General features: G+C 44.4%; 1 protein-coding gene across 1 annotated transcript in view; it reads left to right on the top strand.

Annotated features, from left to right (window-relative positions):
* Positions 1–12,532, top strand: part of LOC309558740 (uncharacterized protein) — a gene marked incomplete at its 5' end in the record, with an annotated part of 184,416 nt that overhangs the window by 101,505 nt on the left and 70,379 nt on the right. The window contains 2 exons of the mRNA XM_082261787.1: positions 2,198–2,268; positions 5,738–5,818. Coding sequence (XP_082117913.1) covers positions 2,198–2,268; positions 5,738–5,818 — 152 coding nt within the window. The remainder of the gene's footprint in view (positions 1–2,197; positions 2,269–5,737; positions 5,819–12,532) is intronic.

The following is a 12,532-nucleotide window of genomic DNA, read 5'->3' as shown; positions in this document are numbered from 1 at the left end:
TGAACACTCCGATCTGTCAGTCCCTGTCACTATGGAGATCCGCCCGCTCTGTTTACACAGGCGGGCGGATCTCCTCACTCGATTCCCCGACGATCGGGGCAGAGCAGCGGCAATCGCCGCTGCTCCTCCCCTGGCCCGACTCCCGCTGTGAATGAAAACAGCGGGAGCGCGCCTCCGGCGGCGCACGAGCGCCGCCTACAGGGGGAGGAGTCCAGCGACGTAGGTCTACGTCGCTGGACGGGATCGTGCCACTTTGCCGCAGTACGCTCCATGTGAGCGGTCGGCAAGTGGTTAATTTCCGATATACAATTGACATTCCACAATTAAAAGACAGAAAGGTCAATTCACTGATGCACAATTCATTTATTGCACTGCATTACTTGTGGCACGTCTTTTCCATTATTTTTGAAAAAATCAATATCTCCTTATTTTACTGAATTAAAATAAACAAGGATTGGTCCAGACAGCAGGCAGGAACATGGTTCATAAACAGGAAAAGGCCAGTACGGGCAGCAGGTAGAGACATGGTCAGCAAATAGCCAAAGGATTGGTCTAGGCAGCAGGCCCGGAATGTGGTCCATAAACAGGCCAGGGTCAGTAGAGCCCGCAGGCAGAGATGTGGTCAGCAAATAGCCAAAGCATTGGTCTAGGCAGCAGGCAGGAACATTGTCCATAAATAGGCCAGGGTCAATAGAGGCAGCAGGCAGAGACGCCGTCAGCAAAAAACCAAAGGATTGGTCTAGGCAGCAGGCAGGATCATGGTCCATAAACAGGCCAGGGTCAGTACAGGCAGAGATGAGGTCAGCAAATATCTAAAGAATTGGGCCAGGCAGCAGGCAGAAACATCAGGCGTTAGGCCTTGGTCAGGTAAAACCTGGACACGGGAGTTCTGCCTACCCAAAATGCTTCAAAGCCTCCAGAACTGATACAGGAATCCAGAAGAAACCCAAAGAAAACTTAAAGCTTAGTTTTCTCTGCTCTGAAACAATACTCTGGAGCCCGTTACTCCGCATATGTGATCAGGGCCAATCAAAGTGGCCCTACACCATGATCGTAATGCACTGTAAAGCCCCTAGAGTGGTAGGACGTACTTGTACATGAGCCCCCCCCCCCCCCCCCCCGGGTGTGCGCAATCCCCTAGAGTGGTAGGACATACTCGTCCATCCTCCCAGAACGAGGTTAGGGATTAAACCCATCATTACCTGGTCACTGTTCTTCACTATGTAATGCAGATCATGGTAGGTAAAAGAAGCTGGCAGTATGCTTTCTGAAAAGATTACAGAGCCCTGCCTCAGAACTCCTCACTAGAGCCCTCAGCCCTGATGCAAGCAGCGGGCTGCCTCTTGGGGGTTATTATGCCTCCATGATTGCAAGAACAAAAATACAGTAAAACCAAGGGGTGGATGATGATGGATGACTTCCAGCCAAGGAATGGAACTGGCTCCATCTGACTTGCTGCAGCTTCTAATGCACACTGTGAGAAGCTTACAGTATGCTGTGAAATGAGTAAACCATTTCAGTACAGGATTCTGCACAACTGACGGAGGGTAATGCTGGAGTTTAGCTTTAAAGTGGTTGTAAACCCACTTTAAAGACTTTTACCTAGAGGTACGCCTATATTAAGGCTTACCTATAGGTGCTATAAATATCTCCTAAACATGCAACATTTAGGAGATATTTACCCGTGCCGTTCCTTCAGAGCCCAGTGCCGTGAACGGCGGATCCTGCGCGCATGCGCGGGAGTGATGTAATCGCACCTCTGGCCAATCAGATGGCCAGAGGACGCGATCCAGGAAGCAGGGCGGCATGACATGTCGGCCGTCCTGTCGGCACTGCTGGGGCTTAGTTTTTAGGTAAGTACTTCATAATGAGCTAGTATGCGATGCATAGTAGCTCATTATGCCTTTGTCTTTACAGGTTTTTTTTTCACATTTTTTTTCAGAGGGTTTACTTCCTCTTTAAGGGCAAAAAACTTGAATTCACTTCAATCAGTGGCTGCTTAATTTTCTAAACTTTTATCATTTAACCATTTGAAAGCTCATATAGGGAGGGTACACTTATTTCCTGTATCAGATCTTTATTCCTGTCCTATAGACTCTTACCTTTATATGGAGCTGCATAATATGTTGGAACTTTATTATTAATAATTACATTTGCATTTATATATACATAATTATACATTTGCTTATTTTGTCAGGTGGGGAGTTGTCTATTGCTCTTGACCCAGAAGTCCTGGATGCCTGCCAGTCACTAAGCAGCAATTTCTTGGTAAATAAACCTTATTTTGTAGTTTTGGTTCTTCAGGTTTCATGGCATTGGTAATCCCATAAAAATAGTTTTGCCCTTACTTCAGAATTAGCTACTTTTCTAACTCCAATTATTACTTCAGCTATTGAATTAATCAGTAAAAAAAACTCTTATCCTTAAGTATGCGGCTAATGATTAAAGCCCATTTAAAGTTATGGAAATTGATATGCGGTCAGACTTCGCAATCAGTACTGCCTTCAGTTTTATAGCTTACCCAGGTACAGTAGCTGTGATGGGCTTCCAACTATGGCTATTCAGTCCAGTAGGCACCAGTGTTAAACTGGCAATACTAATTAAGATTTCCCCTGATTCATCCATCAAAGCTTAACAGCGTGGATGGCCAAATCTACAGTGCACAATCACTGAGATTCAACTCACTGTGTCCACTAGAAAAATGTTTATTTAGGTCAAGCAAAGAAAAAACTAGCAATACAAATGGTACCACATCACACAATAAACACTCATACTAATAAAAAGCCGATGTCCACCGTATGAGAATGTCTATGACCACAAGGTATCTGTAAAGTTATTGTACTCTGACCCCCTGGCTAGTGCTGCCAGTGGATGGGGATATGTACAGGGTCCAGTAATACTGGATAGATGGTCCTGCAAAGGAACAATCCGGTATAGTCCTTTAAATGAATGTCTCCACACCAGAGCCACAGTTCTTGGATATGATCAATAGGAGAAATTCACACAGTTCCTACTGGATTGTAGAAAGGCGCACAAGGACAGAGTTGTATAAAGTACTCGAAACCCATACTTGAGTAAAAGTACAAGTGCTCGATCAAAAAGTGACTTGAGTAGAAGTGGAAGTGCTCGATCAAAAAGTGACTTGAGTAGAAGTACTAAAGTATTCAACATTTTTTGTACTTAAGTATTGCAAGTAGTTTTTAAATTTTTTTTTAAAAAACTACACAAGTACTGAAAGTAAAAGTACCAGTAGTTTTGAAAAAAAATTGCTACTCAAGTACTGAAAGTAAAAGTACAAGTACTGTGTTATGTAGTTATTAAAGAAAGAAGTCAAAAGTTTGAACATCATATTGTTTTTTATTATTTCAAATGCAGCTTTTATTTATACATACAGTAGCTTTTATTTTCGTATGCGCTGATAATACACATGTTTTGAGCTTCATGAAACCTGCCATCTACTGTTCTGGCAGTGGTAATTTTTATAATAGTAACGAGTAACTATGCAGCACAAAAAAAAAAAATATCGGAGTAGAAGTATTGAAATCATTGAAATAATGTAGTGAAGTAAAAGTGGAAGTAGGAGAAAAAAATTCTACTCTAGGAAAGTACAGATACCGCCTTTCGGTACTTAAGTACAATAGTGAAGTAGTTCTACTTAGTTACTATACATCTCTGCACAAGGATTATGGCAATGTGGGATATATCCAAACAGATTTGGAAAGTTGCAGTGGTCTAGAGAAGGCTATGTAGTCAAGGTTCTAAGGGTGCAGTAATGAGATCCCAACCAAAGGTCAGATATTATCTGCCGCGCCAAAACAAATCTCCATGCCTTGAATAAAAGCTGGCCACACTGACGGGGCAAACGGAAGTCTAAGACCATCAAGCACAGTTCCAAAGATTATAGTTGTAATCCATAAAGGTCATGATATGATATGAAGACATTTAAAATCCCACATCTATGAGAAGTAAGATATGCTTATTAAATACTGTCACCTATGGACCTCCTATGGGCAGTAGAAGAGGCATTCATTGCAGTGTGTATCCATCCCATAAAGTGGCTTTTGGGTCATAGTAAGGAGGTGGACAATGGCGTAGTCCTGACCGCTTTCGCCAGTCTCAGCCGGCTGCTTCAGAGGCTGATGAGAGTATCTACAGTGACGGCGATTATATTCTGACCGCTAGCACCTGTGGCTGTCAGAATACCACAGTGCTTTCATCCAATTGGTTGCAAAGAATTTTCCACCTGGCTTCCTCAACAAAATCAATTGAAAAATCAACTTTTGTCAAGTCCACTAATGCAGACAGGACCACCCCCTGTAATAATCAGTCAAAATGTGATTAACATATGCCCAGTTTTAGACATGCTCTCTGCAATCAGCATTCAGTAATGCAGTTGCACTGTGTGAGGACACTTGAGATGAGAGGTGTGACTATTAGTTAGCTCTGCCAGTGCAGACCACTGCAGTGGGAGGGAAGGAATTGTCATTTTCATTTACTTACATGATATTTTATAATATTTCCAAGCAAAAAGTAGTCACAACTTGTACCAGGGCACAGGACAATAAAAAAAAATGAAGATGTGAAATTTCAATTGGGCTTTAACATTTTAAATATTATATGTAATTAATTTCCCCAGTTTCAGTTCAGTTCTATGATCTAAACACATCTCTCAGAGATTTCCTGGCCAACCAGAAAACACTTTGCACTCTGAAGGATCCCACAGGTACGGCACATACATACCCATATTGGTCAAAGCTGGACCAATGTACAGTAACAGTAAAAATTTGCATACCTAAACTTCATTTTTAGTTATAGTGATGCACCATATGGTGAATTAAAGCCCTACACTAACTAAACTAACTTCTTAAAAATGTTTCCTCCCCTCTCTTTTTTTTTTTTTAGTCCACGTCGGTCTGGTCATGTGATCCTGCAGCTCCAGTTCTCCTATGTCAGGGAGAGGAGGGAGCGGTGACATTAGCTGGTCATTGGAGTCTATGGGTAACGTCACAACCCCCAGAATTCTCAGCTGTTGTCAGCGCTCCCTCCTCTCTCCAGCAACCACTGATTCAGGAGAGCTGGAGCTGCAGGATCACATGACTGGACCAGACTGTACTTAAAAAAAAGAGAGTATACAGATCTTTTTTTACATAGGGTAGGCAGGATAGCTAGGAGAAGGAGGAGGGAACATTTCTAAGAATAGTTAGTGTTAGGCTGGCCATACATGTTCAATTATCTTGTACAATTTTCCCTTAGATTTCCCTTAAACTGTGTAGTGCACGGGCCTGCCTAACTTGGTACAATTGAAAGTTGTTTCATTTTGAACTCATTAGGTTTTTGGTAAATCTAATTGAACATGTATGGCCTGCCTTAGGCTTTAATTCCACTTTAAGGTCAACTTAGATATTGACCAAAAGGTTTGTGATAGCAGCTTAGAGGGTTTCAGCTTTTAAATTAAACTAACAATTTATTGGTGGCCACTTTTCTCTGAACATCTCTTTATTTCATTGCTAAATCTCCTAGTTGTCAAAAAAAATTCATTTTTATGAAAGCAATCCAAGATTGTGGCTCTGGGGGGGGGGGGGGGGGGGGCGATATTCATGTCAGGATTGTGGGTCGGAGGGGGTGGGGAGGTTATGGGCACTTTTGAAGACTCCAACATTTTTCCAAATACCATCTATTCCAAGCATGTTTGCCATATTATATGATTGTGTCTGACCCTCGTTTTTGTCTCTGCTAGGAATCAGTTGATTTTCTTGCACTGAAGATTGAAAACAATTGTCAGAATTCAGAAAAGCTGCAAAAGCCGACATCCCATCTGGTAAGGTGGAAAATTACTACAAACTATGATATAAGATTTTTCTTCCAGGGGTGATTACTGTGTTCCTTGTTGGTGGACTAGAGGATCGACTTTTGGATGTGTACTAAGGAGCGCCTAGCACAAGTATTCCTATCCCCTAAAAAGTCCTTTTGAAACATTTATTGGTTAAGAGCATCAGATACAGCCAACGTGTTTCAGGGGAAAAGGCCTCCCCATTCTTCAGGGCTTGAGTAATGGATGGTAAAAGAATCACAATAGAATGTATATTAAAAAAGAATAGCGCGCAAATGCAAAAGAAATTACTACCAAATCTGAAGACAATCCATAAATAAAAATGGGGATTTGGTCCCACCATATGGCCATATAGTGCTCAAGCCCACTACTGCGTCAAAGTACCCCATTATCAGTGGGTCCTACACTATCCATGAAAAAGAGATGAATCCAGCCTTTCTAACCCTTGGAGATAATACTCCTTGCTAGGAAAGATGTGCAAATGCACTACAGGGGACTCCTCCTATATCCACTTGATGGTGGACACTGATTGAGTACAGGTGTGTGTGGGGGGTGGGGAGGGCTGCTCAACCACGGTAGTCTGGTCAGACCGAATACATAATAAACAGGCAAAAAATTTGGGGGAGCATACCCATGTATTTCTAAAGCTGCTGCAGCTATGAACCAAAAGAAATGTATATTAAAAAAGAATAGCGCGCAAATGCAAAAGAAATTACTACCAAATCTGCAGACAATCCATAAATAAAAATGGGGGTTTGGTCCCACCATATGGCCATATCGTGCTCAAGCCCACCACTACGTCAAAGTACCCCATTATCAGTGGGTCCTACACTATCCATGAAAAAGAGATGAATCCAGCCTTTCTAACCCTTGGAGATAATACTCCTTGCTAATCACAATAGAATGCACTAGAGCACTGGTCTCCAAACTGGGGCCCATGGGATGAATGCAGCCCTTTGTTTTCCTTGGGGCACTGTTCTTTCCATTGATAAAAGACAATATTCATCCCACTGACACCAACAATGGAGCACTATTTCTCCCACTGACACCAACAATGGAGCACTATTCCTCCCACTGAGACCAACAATGGGGCACTTTTCCTCCCACTGACACCAACAATGGAGCACTGTTCCTCCCAGTGACACCAACAATGGAACACTGTTCCTCCCATTGACACTAACAATGGAGCACTGTTCCTCACACTGACACCAACAATGGAGCACTGTTCCTCCCATTGACACTAACAATGGAGCACTGTTCCTCCCATTGACACTAACAATGGAGCACTGTTCCTCCCATTGACACTAACAATGGAGCACTACTTCTGCCACTGACACCAATGATGGAGCACTATTCCTTCTACTGACACCAATGATGGGGCACTATTCCTTCCACTAACACCAACAGTGCCCCACTATTCCTCCCATTGACACCAACAATGGTACACTATTCCTCCCACTGACACCAATGATGGGGAACTATTCTTCGCACTGACACAAATAATGGGGCACTAATCCTCCCACTGACACCGATGTTGAGGCACTATTCCTCCCACTGACACCAACAGTGGGGAACTATTCCTTTTACTGACACCAATGATGGGGCACTACTCCCCCCACTGACACCAGTGATGAGGCATTGATCCTCCCATCGACACCAATGATGGGGCCCTATTCCACCTAACGACCAAAGGCGACCAAGCCTGAGACATTGTCTACTCCCACTGACACCAGACATTTTCCTACTACCCGACTACCCTACTACCCCACAGTCCGGCCCCCATAAAGCCTGAGGGACACTGCTTAGAGAGTTTTAAGACCCATGTACTAGAAGACCTGAATTAGAGTGGGTGTTCCCAGGCAGACTGTATTTGCATGCAGATCACCCTAGGTAATGCCCACAGGTGATGCTGAGCCTCCATGAATAAAAAAAATGAAATCCAAAGAATGAAAAGGGGCGGGCCAGGTACAATCTGGCTGGGGAACAAAGAGCTAGATGATGCTGGACATCCTCCAACCAGGAAATGAGGCAGGCACTGTCTGACTTGATGCAGCTTCTAATGCACATTGTGAAAAGCTGACAGTGTGCAGTAAAATCGGTGTGTACACACTTTTGGTACAGCATGTACTACTGTGCAAGGCTGAAGGAAAGTCTGCAGGCAAATAGCTAAAATACATACTCTATAAAGTGAGCTGTGTTTACCTGACAATTGATTTGTATTTCTGTCTATCCAGTCCTGAGATTTGCACAGCCCTGTCACACTTCACAGCCAAAATGCTTACCTGGCTCTTCTCTGCTATGGTAATGTGATTTAGCTTGGTTACCAACCTGCTCCCACCATTGGCCTAGCCAGGAAAGGTGCAGTAGTAGAAGGATAAGTTCATCCCTTTGCTCTCTCCTCCTGCCAACAAGTTCCTTTCAGCATGTTTGCATGCAGCACAGCTGACTGACCTTCAATGCTGCCCTGCTCCTCCCTCAACATCTGTGTTCTACTGGGAAAAGGATTGCAAAAGGCAGATACCAAGTCAATGTAGGTACTGTGATATTCTGTATTTTGGGGGTGGTAGATGCATTTTTAGTGAGACCATGTCAGCCTGAACTGTGGTTTTATGGCTTGCCACCCCACTTTTATTTAAAAACAATCGCAAAGTCCCTACATCAGGGTTTCCCCATATAGGGGGTTTTCATTATCCAAACAGATAACAGAAAATGCCAAGCCACCGGCTCCCTTTTCAGCCGCACTGCTGTTCTTTTCACTGGTCCCCCAGACTGTCCCCTATACACATGGGCCAAAAGTCAGGAGACATCGGCCATTTGGAAAAAAGCTGGCTGACATTCGGCCCTTGTGAGTGTATGCCACCCTGTTTGACCGGCTTCTGTAGAATGAGTATACTGGAAAAACAGCATTGGACCAACCACCAATCAGCATCCTCAGCCAATGGTGGAGAGTGCTGATCGGAGTGCTCTGGTGGTGGGGGCCTTCCCCCTGTTAGAACACAACAGCTCAGCAGGGAAGATCGTCATACTAGCTTCTCTAACTTCCCGCTGGGTTGAATGAAAAAAAAAAAACTCATAATGTGAACAAGGCTTTACCCAGCTCTCTGGGTTCTCCTGACTCCTTCAGAATTTAAGTTGCTTTCACTTTAAGGTCATCACAGAGGACAGGGGGCACTCTTTACATCTAGAGGAAAACAGATTTCGTCTCCAAATACGGAAAGGTTTCTTCACCGTAAGAGCTGTGAAAATGTGGAATAGACTCCCTACAGAGGTGGTTCTGGCCAGCTCACTAGATTGCTTTAAAAAAGGCCTTGATTCTTTCATGGGTGGACTTAATATAAGTGGGTACTAAAATTTATAGGTAAAGTTGATTCAGGGAATATCAGATTGCCTCTCGGGGGATCAGGAAGGATTTTTTCCCCTGCTGTAGCAAATTGGATCATACTTTGCTGGGGTTTTTCACCTTCCTCTGGGTCAACTGCGGGTATAGGATTGTGTATATGGGATTGTATGGTTGGGTTTTCTTTACTGTTTTTTGTTTTTTATTGGTTGAGCCAGATGGACTTGTTTCTTTTTTCAACCTAACTATGTGTAGCACCCTACAGGTAGGTGCTAGGTAAAATATAGTGGGCTTTGTCTGCCTAATAGCAGAGCCATGATTTATTTTTGTCAGGTAGGTTGTCATGGCTTCCAGGTGTGTCTGCTGAGAGGGGAATCTCCCTCTCTCTGTGAGAGGCTTCTCATAGGGCAGTGGAGGAAACCCAATCAGGGACAGATTCAGGCTTGTAACTACCCCAGAAGGCAGATTCTGGGTATAAGTTTGAAGTTTGAAGGGAGTGCATGACTCATGGTCTTTAGCGGGAAGCGGAGTCCCAGGAGGGAGAGGACGGCTGTCTCTCCATCTGTCAGAGGAAGCAGATGTCTCTGGGAGAGGCCTGAGAATCCAGAGGGTGCTGATGTGAGCTGAAGAGGATCCGGTGTGCCGAGAACCAGTGGAGAGAGAGAGGGGTCCAGTCCCTGGAAAGCCTACAAAGGTTGTGAGTACTGCGGATTGCCCCTGGGGGTCTGCCTAGTGTTAGAGGGGACCACTCTGGAGAAGGTTCTAGGATCCAAGTGTCAGCTAGCTGTAAAGGGGGTGCCTACTCAGAGGACCCTGAAGGGTTAAAGGGGGCACCTGCAGTTTGGGCCCTGAAGAGTCAGTGTACAGTGTGCAGTGTACCAGTTGAGAGTTGCAGCACCACAGAAATTTACAAGGAGCTACCTCAAGCCAGCGCAGAGCTGGAGGGAGCTATTCAGTGACTTTTGAGCAAAGCACTGTCAGGAGACAAGTATTCTACAGTCCTGGATCTTCTGAATTAAAGTGGAGTTCCGGCCACAAAATCGACATAATCGATTTTGGGCCATCCGCTTGCTTTTGGTCACCTGAAAAAGAAATGGATAGTTACTATTTTTTTTTTGGTTTACTTACCTTGTTATTGAAGAAAAATATACTCACCTTTCTTCCACTTCCTCCCTCTGCGGCCGCGACCCGCACCGTCACTCCCTTTTTGCATTGATTCCTGGGAGCTGAACGTCATCGCTCCCAGGAATCATTGCGCCTGCACCGGCCCCGCTCGTCACTTTCGGCGCCTCATTCCCTGCTAAACAGCTTCTAGGCATGCCCAGAAGCTGTGGAGGGATGACGCGCCCGCACCGGAAGTGACGAGCAGGGCCGGTGCAGGCGCATTCTGGAAGAAGAGGACACAGAAGAGGACGCGCTGGCTTCAGCTGCCCACATCCGAGATGGCAGCGCTGGAGAAGAAATTTTCAAGGTAAGTATTTCTTCTAAAAGGTAAGTGCGACCCGGGACAGTACAGAGGCTATCCATTGTAGAATGTACTAGCCCTGACTGTCCCGGGGGTATTTTTATTGAAAAATAAAAATTTAGTGGCCGGAACTCCGCTTTAAGTCGAGGTTCCAGCACAGTTTTCAGTGTTACAGTGTATTCAAGCGTCAGGAAGCGTTGGCTAGCGTCAGCTTGTGTCAAGACAGCGCTAATAGGCATTTCTTGCCAAAAGAGTCCCAAAAGTGTACCTAGTTGAGCCAGAGGAGTATCCCACTCATTCCCTTCTCCCATCCCCTAAATACAATAAAAAAAAAAAAAAAAAAACAAAGATGCCGGAATGCAATTTGTCATTGTCTCAGTTCCCACACCTGAGGTCACAGCTCACATGGGCTGGAGAGGTAAAGGTAACAATGGCAGACAATGCCTGGAAAACCTGCTACATATGTAACTCCACTGAACAGGCCCATTCCCTGGCCTCTTGATATGGGTTCTTCTGACACCCCAGGCTCTCACATCCAGATTCCCTTAGTCCCTTGGACTCGCCTAGTCAACTCGGCTCCCCCAGACTGTCTCAGCCATCTCGCCTCTATCTCAGCCCTATGGACAAGGAATCCCTTGCTCCGGCATGGAATGATGTTTTGAGTTTTGCTCAAGAGTACTGCTGTTTCCCAACAGGAGCACATACCTGTTTCCAAAGGAGAGCCCTAAACTAATGTCAGATCCTTGCTTATAACAAGTGTGCATGCCTGTACCCTCACACAGCCTGCAAGTCTCTACAAAAACATGGACACAGAACTGAAGGCTCTGTCCCACCCAAAACTCTTTAAAGCCTTCAGACTCTGCACCCTGATTCAGAATTACAAAACCCAATACCCAGTTTTCTTCACTCAGCACAGAAACTCTGGAGCCCCTCAATCTGCATTCATGATAACCTAGTGTTGATTTTGCCCACTTTCACACAGTGTTAGGGCCTAGCGCTATCACAGTATTTACATTAGTCGCATAACAATACATAGATGCATAAATACAAGATTTCTCCAATGAATACAGAGCTGTGTTTATTTATTTATTTTATTACAGGTACTTATAGGCCTCATGCACACTGGACGTTTTTGGAGCTGCTGTTAGCAGCGTCAGACGTTTTTTTTTGCAGCTGCAGAACGCCCATCCATGTTATTCTATGGACTCATGCACACATAGAGCTTTTAGGAGCTCCAAGTGGCATAGGCGAATTTACAGCTCCAAAAAAAAACCCAGGAACTGTGGGTTCAGGAGCTCCAGCGTCAAGCTGCAAAAAACGCCTGACGCTACTGAACGCGCCTAAACGCGCCTAAACGCGTCATGACGCGCGTCAAGCGTTTTTTTTTTTTTTTTTTTAACTGTGATTGGTCATTGTAATGACCTGGAAACCAGGAAATACAGAAAAAATTTGATTGGTGACTGTAATCACATGGAAAACAGGAAATACATGCCCACATTACCCAAGAGACCTTTGCCCCTGTTGAGAAGAGTGGAAAGTGTGGAAAAGAAGCATGGCTACTGACATTCAACAGGCAGAGCTGATTTCAGATCCTATGCAGAGCAATCAGAAGGATTGCCTCATCGATTTTTTGAATCACAGGATCCATTTTCCTCAAAACAAATGCTCTCTCCTCAGTTTCTCCTCACAAAATGGCATAGTCATGTCATATTTCTCATATTTTATGGAATTCTGGGTAATATGGGAGTGAATTTATGTAAAAAGTTGTGTTTACTTTAAAAAAAGCTTGTTAGCGCTGACGCGCCTAAACGCGCTATGACGCCAATGCAAAACGCGGCTTGACGCGCGTTTTTGACGCCGCTTTTTTCCGGCGTCAAGTAAACAGCTTTTGAGCACGTTT

Source organism: Pelophylax lessonae (assembly GCF_965119305.1).
Source record: "Pelophylax lessonae genome assembly, chromosome: 6".
NCBI classification, from domain to species: Eukaryota; Metazoa; Chordata; class Amphibia; order Anura; family Ranidae; genus Pelophylax; species Pelophylax lessonae.
This window is presented reverse-complemented; position numbering and strand designations above follow the sequence as displayed.